The 7,171-nt window shown below is 47.4% G+C and overlaps 1 protein-coding gene across 4 annotated transcripts in view; it reads left to right on the forward strand.

The window, feature by feature from the left end:
- Window positions 1-6,978: 6,978 nt before the first annotated feature.
- The window catches only part of MARVELD3 (MARVEL domain containing 3), a 15,781-nt gene continuing 15,588 nt past the window's right edge, over window positions 6,979-7,171 (forward strand). For 2 of the 4 annotated variants that reach the window (XM_027846108.1, XM_027846128.1), the window contains exon 1: window positions 6,979-7,163. In XM_027846108.1, coding sequence (XP_027701909.1) covers window positions 7,057-7,163 — 107 coding nt within the window. In that variant the 5' untranslated portion in view covers window positions 6,979-7,056. Of the gene's footprint in view, window positions 7,167-7,171 lie in introns of all 4 variants that reach the window. The other 2 variants (XM_027846133.1, XM_027846118.1) reach the window with 2 other exon arrangements.

The following is a 7,171-nucleotide window of genomic DNA, read 5'->3' on the forward strand; positions in this document are numbered from 1 at the left end:
ATGAGTAGCCTCGCAAAGTTTGAGGGGTTCTGTTTTTGCTTTTGCCTCTTGAGAGATTATAATAATTGTGATAGCTTATGACTTTAAGCTTTTCTGTATTTATTAATGCATGACTTTGCATTTTCCGTGGTGGAAGAAAATAGACAAAAACAGTGTTGACATCTGTTTTGTACAATGAGTACCCACTGTTTTCTGGAGGGATATTCTAGACATGAACCATACCTGAAGTTTGTCTCAGAGATTCTCACTGGCATGGTAGGGGCTATGAGCCATAGAGACAAAGGGAGAGGCACCTGACCCCACTTTTTTTAGAGTTCAGATCTCCCTCAGGTCTTTATTCTTTGTCTCTTTACATTCTTTCCTACTTTAGGTGAAGCAGTATTGGAGATGCTATGGCCTTGTGAGTTTTACAAGGATGAAAGAGCAAGTTGTTCATTTTTCATTTTTTTTTTCTTTTTTTGCAAGGCAGTTGGAGTTAGGTGACTTGCTCAGGGTCACACAGCTAGTAATTGTCAAGGGTCTGTGACTGGATTTGAACTCAGATCCTCCTGATTCCAGGGCTGGTGCTCTACCTGCTGTGCCACCCAACTGCCCATCCTTCGTTTTCAAAGAAGACCAATAGTATCCTGTGTTTCAGTAAAACTGTTTTCCTTTGTAAGCCTATGTGTTTTGTTGTATAGATTTTCAAACACTATTCTGAGGAGAGATCTATTGTTGTCATGCTCGTGATTAGATTGAAGTGAGGCACAGTTGTACAAAGTCCTCACCCTCACTTACTCTTCCAGTTGTCAAAGTCCAGGGACGGGACAAAAGTCAAGACAACTGGCTTGGAAATGGCCTGGGATGCAGTGGATGACCTTGGCATCTTAGATGTGTGACTGCTCCATAGTACCTGCATCATCCACCTTCATGGCTATTGGAACAAATTGTTCTCATCCACTCCTTCCACTGGGGGACGTCTTGACATCAGCTTGGGGTAGACATCCACCTAACTCACCAGTGGAATGAGGCCGATTATTTACCCTCAACCTGGTTTAGCCAGTCTGCCAAGACAGTTTTACTGGGATGTGGCATTGCACACATATTACAGCTTCATGGAGCCACCGGTGAGCACTGGGGGACAGGTGGACCCCAAAGGTGGATGCACAGCCCTGAAGAGGGCTCAGCAGCCCTCACACCAGAGGTGCTGCTCCTCCTGAACACTCCACAGACCCCAGAAAAGCAATTACTCAAAGTCCAGGAACTGGAATCCACGCCAGGATTCACGAGAGGCCAAATAGTCAAGACTGAAGTGCTAAGTGACCCATTTGGCTCAGCACAGCTAGAAGTCAAGAAGAAGCTACAGCAATTCATCTATCTGCTATGCTGAATTCAGAAGGGGGCTGGGTGGTACCAATGCAGAAACTGCTTTAAGGGGCAGCTAGGTGGCACAGTGGATAGAACACCGGCCTTGAAGTCAGGAGGACCCTGAGTTCAAATCCGGCCTCAAATCAAACACTTGACACTTACTAGCTGTGTGACCCTGGGCAAGTCACTTAACCCCAATTGCCTAAAAACAAAAACAAAAAAACCCCCAAAAAACAAAAAACAGAAACTGCTTTAAACTTGAGCCAGCAGCTGAATGAAGCTCTCACAAACATCTCCAAGGCTTATGTCTTCCCTCCTCCTCCCAGACTATTGCCCTCTCTGGCTTCCTTAAAAGTCCTGACTAAAATCCCACCTCCTACAGGAAGACTTCCCCAACCCCTCTTAATTCCAGTGCCTTCCATCTGTTAATTATTTGCTATTTATCCTGCATATGGCTTGCTTTGAATATATTTGTTTGCATGTTGTCTCCCCTTTGGATTGTAAGCTCCTTGAGGGCAGGGACTATCTTTTGCCTCTTTTTGTGTCCCTGTCACTTAGCACAGTGCCTGGCACACTTAATCAATGCTTATTGAATTGAATTAGTCATCCCAGAGACCCTAGATCAGTCACTCTCCTGGCCTTTCCTTTTTTAGGTTTTCAGTCTGAAATTGTGCATGTGTGTGTGTGTGTGTGTGTAGAGATGCAATGCTTGCCCCTCCCCTCTAGAGTTTGCTGCCTTTTACAACACCCTGACTTGGTCCTTCCTGTTAACTCAAGCCCTTTCCCCTCTCCCATTTTTTTTTTAAATTAGTGTGTAATGGGAAATGGAGAGGAAATCCCAGCTGCTTGCTGCAGGCTGCCCTGACTGCATGTTATGCAACCAGAGGTAAAACTGATTCTTCATATGTGGCAAATGTTTAATCCCTGAACAGCTCCTTAGAAGAGCTCAGAATGGCTTTATCATGTTTGCCTAGGGAAAGCAAATGCATTTTAAAACTAGGCAGAACCTAATTAAGAAGGTAAAGATGCTGCAAAGAAAAAACCCAAACAAACAAACAAAACCAAAAAAAAAAATCACATTCTAAAGCCTAACAAAAATCCTGTGTCTTCATTTTTCAATTATCTGCTATTTTTAATGTGGTCCGCCAGGTGGCGCAGTGGATAGAGCACCAGGCCTGGAGTCAGGAAGACTCATCTTTCTGAGTTCAAATATGGCATCAGATATTTACTAGCTGTATGACCCTGGGCAAGTCACTTACCGCTGTTTGCCTCAGTTTCCTCATCTGTAACATGAGCTGGAGAAGGAAATGGGAAACCACTCCAGTATCTCCGCCAAGAAAATCCCAAATAGGGTCATGAAGAGTCAGACACGACTGAAAAATGACTCAAAGACATTTTGAATTACCTATGTTGCTGCTCCGCTCCAGTAGGAAAGCTAATTGAGAGGCACTGGTACATGTATGCTGGATGTTATCTCTCCAGAAGGCTCCCTAACATTCTCTTCCCCATCTTCCCAGACACCTGAAGATACCAGCTGCGCAGTCTAGAGGAACTCTGCCTTTCAGTATAGGCCATGCCATGACCTTGCTTCGAGCAGACTATGTTTTTTCTCACCTCTGTTGCTATGTCTGCTCCGTTTGCTGGTTGAAGATTAAGCTCAGAGAGTTCTTCCAATTGGCCTTTGTTCCTTTCAACCCTGAAAGAGTTAGGAAGGAAAGTCTTCAGTGCTTTAATTTAATTCAACAAGTATCTCTAAAGTACCTACTATGTGCCAGGCATTATGGAAGGCTCTGAGGAATCAAAGACCAAAAAAAAAAAAAAATCAAATATTTGCCGCTTGAAGGCAGTGTTCCACTGGTGTGGGTCATGAGATGCTTGTGCTTGGACCCCAGCCCTTGGACCATCTCTTTCCCCAGCCCAAAGACCCTGTCTCTGGCTGTAACCCATAAGTGAGCCCCAGTGAGGCAAACTAACTCTCCCTGTTCCAAGAGCAAGCTGACCTCTGTAGAATTTCCTTTGTATGAACAGGATTATCTTGTACCAACAGAACTATCATGTATTGATTCCCACAATTACCATATGCAATCCAGAAGTCAAGCTATGGACTTCAACTCCTAAGGCTATCTTGTTACAGATGTCGGGGACCAAAAACACAACCCTTAGAAGGCACCCCCAAGCACTGCCAATAGTGAATGAAGCCTGCGCCCAAGATACAGAAACTGTATGTTACCACCTAATTAGAATACTTGGCACACCACTCACTGAACTTTTTCTATATAAGCTTCAGCATCACCTCCTTTAAGCTGCAAGTTCCCTAAGGTGCTCTGCCCACTATATTAGTGTTATAATAAACTTTTTGCCATGTGACTGGAACTGCTTGAATCTAAGAATTCTTTCCAGATGACTCTGCTCTGTACCTCGATAGTTTTGGGGTCCCTGTACCCCTAAACCACATCATTTAATGGTGCCCAAAGTGGGGCAAGACTGAGGTCTCAAGCCCTCTCCCAGACAAGGTAAGCCTCCTCTCCCATAGCCTTATAGTTGGGTCACCCTGTCAAGCTCCTAGGAAGGCTCATTGGGGCCTTGGGTTGGGCCTGCCACATCCCCTTAGCAGAATTTCCTCTTGACAACGGGCGCCTTGTTCTGGGAACATCTGAAGGTCATTTTCCTGCCTCTCCAAGATGCTGATTGAGGTGAGTGGCTACATTGGTCTCCTTTTCCTTCTAAGGTTTGCAGGCAAAAAGATGGGCCAATTCACCCTTAGGTTACACACTGGAAAAAGCTCGATCTCCAAGACCTGTCTTGCCTGGCCTCAATGCAGTCTAGGGGACCAAGAAAAAATTGTCTGATTTGAGAAGGGGGTTTCTAACTCTCTGAGCTTTTGGACTCTTCCGGTCATTATCACCGTATCAGTATTTGTGTCTCTATGTGGTGTGAATGTATAATCCAGGCTCTGAGTGTGGAGGGACAGACAAGAAGGTAATTTCGTTTATTAGAGAGAGGCAGGCTTTGGGTGCTGAGTCAGTGAACAGTTCCAAGGCTTGTACTTTGCACAATGTTAAGTATGTGAGATCTTACTGTTAAGGTTTGGGGACAAATGGGGGTATCCAAGCCCCTCCTGTCAGTGGACTGTTGCTCTGGGTACCTTTGTGCCAGCTTCTAATGGTTTAAGTATATTGAGAGGGTGTGAGGAAGTTTGACTGCATTTTAAGAAGAAAGGAAAATTATGTAGTTTGATTTGAAAGTTAATAGCTAAATCAAATTTCAGATGGCCAGGTTGGGGGGATACCAGCCTGATGGGGTATAGGCCCATCATTCAGTTTCAGAAGCCAAGACCTTTGCCCCTTTTGCCAAAAGGAATTTGGTTCCCATTTGTCTGCGGGGCCCCAGAAAACTCTTAAACTTTTTTTTACTCTGGTCTCTGGTTCCTTATGGACTCGCCTTATCTCCCTAGCCCCACCTTTGATATTATGCAGCTGCCTTTCAAACTTCCTCCTTCCAGCTCCCTTCACTATCTATTCCCATGGTCTATTCAATCTCTCAGACCTTCCAAATGGAATTCTTACCTAGACCCTTTTCCCAGCCCCCTCCTCTGACCACCCAAAGTTACTTTAGTGTATATAAGATCCACCCTGGCCCCCATTCAAACTCTGGGACTGTCTCATGCCTGCTCCTCCCTACTAATGTTCAGATTCCTTAAGAGACTGGCCTATATGACTTATCTCTAATAAACTTTTTTTCTGGCTGGAAGAATATTTGAGTTGAATTCATTCAGGCAGGGCATGCATCGCGATCTTGGGGTTTGAGCACCCCAAACCTCCAGACCTTTTCAAGCCTATACTCACCCCACTCCCTTTTGGCCTTGTCTCCTCTAGACCCCAGGCCAACCACTTTCAGATGATGGCTCAATCTGTGTACCAACCCTTGCTCCAGTCAAAGACCCACCACCCACTGGACTTGTCTGGGCCAAACATCAGTTAAGGATCCAGTCCCTTGCACGGAGAGGCAGGAACAGACAGCTCTAAGTCCAGTCTCAGCTGGAAGCAGTTTCAGAAGACCTTCGTCCCTCACCCCAAAAGATTTTGGGTCCCATTTGTTTGAAAGGGGAATGATGGAGTGCTTGTGTGGGAAAGTTCAGGCGCTTTTAGGGGTCCAAAGACATGGTTTTTTCCTTTTAGGGATCCAACACGAATCCCCTAACCCCATCACCATAACCCCATGACTTGGACCCTAGCCCTAGGACTGAAGATTACATCAAAAGACTGCACTTAAGAATCTAGAAGGCCAACTGTGGCCTCAAGGCCGCAGGTCCCCCACCCCTGCAAGCCTGGCTGAAAGAGCTTTTGTAACCCTTCAGCTGAAAAGAGAGTGGGTACATTCCATTTACAGATGGTCAGAGCGCCCCAGCCAATGGCAGAAGGTGGGGAAAAGGCTGGAGCAGCTGCTCTTTGAAGACCCAGTGAGAAATTTCCTGGTTTAAAAAGGTCTGGTTTAAAAAAAAAAGTGGATTCGATTTCTTCAGGAATGGGCCAAATGCTTTGTATTGTATCTACTGTCTGAAAAAGCATGCTCCAAGGCTCCCCTTCATCTCTCCCGGGGATAAAGGAGGTATATGCACTGCTTCCGATCACCAAGGTATAATTTAGCGTAGGAAACTTTGACCGTATCACCCACTGCCAGTGGATGTCACGGGGAGGTGTAAGAAACATGTGTGAGAAAGAATGAGAATGTAGAGAAAGAGAGAGAAAAGGGAAGGAAAAAGAGGTTCATTGACTAGGAGGTGGGGTGAGAAAGGAAGCCGTGCAGTTCGCCAGATACCCCTTCAGTGGTGCCAGCTTTCAAGAGCCCCTCAGGCTAATTTGTTTAGCCTCAAGGCCCTCCGATTTCTAGACAATGTCTTACAGCTGTCTCCGTGTTTAGGGTAAAGAACATGGCCTGGGAAATCAGGAATCCTGGCTCTCAGTCCCGGCTCTATGACGCATAGAAAGTGGGAGGCATAGAAAGTTTTCTTCTAAGATGGGAAGAGCACTTGGTGGTCCAAGAAGGAATAGCTACAACTGTCCCACCGGCCCCGAGGCTTGGCTGCCTAAACTACAGCCGAAGGGCTCTCCCTATCCACCTCACTCCATCCCCAGCTGCAGTCCTGGAGCCAATTGTAGGGAAGACGAGGCATAGGATTTAGGGGTGGAAAGGACCTTAGAGATCAACTCATCCAACCCCTTCGTTTTACAGATGAGGAAACTGAGGCCTAGAGAGCGTCAGTGATTTGTCTTTGAACCTAGGTCCTTCGATTCCAAATTCAGGGGTCTTTCCAAAATCTGGGTGTCTTCCCCGGGTAGAGTCCCAGGAAATGACTCTGTGGCTTCGTTTTACAGAGCCGGAGCAAGGAGGCGCGGAAATCCGAGACCTGGGCCAGAAGCCCTCCCCCACCCCTGGGCTAAGCCCGGCCACCGCAGGCCCCACCCCCGGCCAAGCCCCGTGGGATAGGGAGGGGAGGGCTGCTCTGCTCTCGCGCTCCCGAGAGCCCCTAAGCCAGGCCCCAGCTAGGGGACAGACTGTGCGCCTGCGCCCAGGTGAGAGCTCCGGGAGCCCGGGTCAACCTGGTGGCCCGCCCCGCCCCGCCCCCTGGCCTTGGACACCTGTGCAGGACACTTCTGGTTCGCGATTCCCTTCGGTAGCCCCCACGGGGCGGGGACCAGGAGTTAGGAAATGGAAGAGGCGCCAGAGGCTCGGGATTCCCGCACCCGGGACAGACCGAGGAACCGAGACCACCGCCCGGAGAGACAGCGGGACAGAGATCACGGCCAGGAGAGACAGCGGGACA

The sequence above is a fragment of the Vombatus ursinus genome, unplaced genomic scaffold (genome assembly GCF_900497805.2).
Source record: "Vombatus ursinus unplaced genomic scaffold, bare-nosed wombat genome assembly UNPS02005286.1, whole genome shotgun sequence".
NCBI classification, from domain to species: Eukaryota; Metazoa; Chordata; class Mammalia; order Diprotodontia; family Vombatidae; genus Vombatus; species Vombatus ursinus.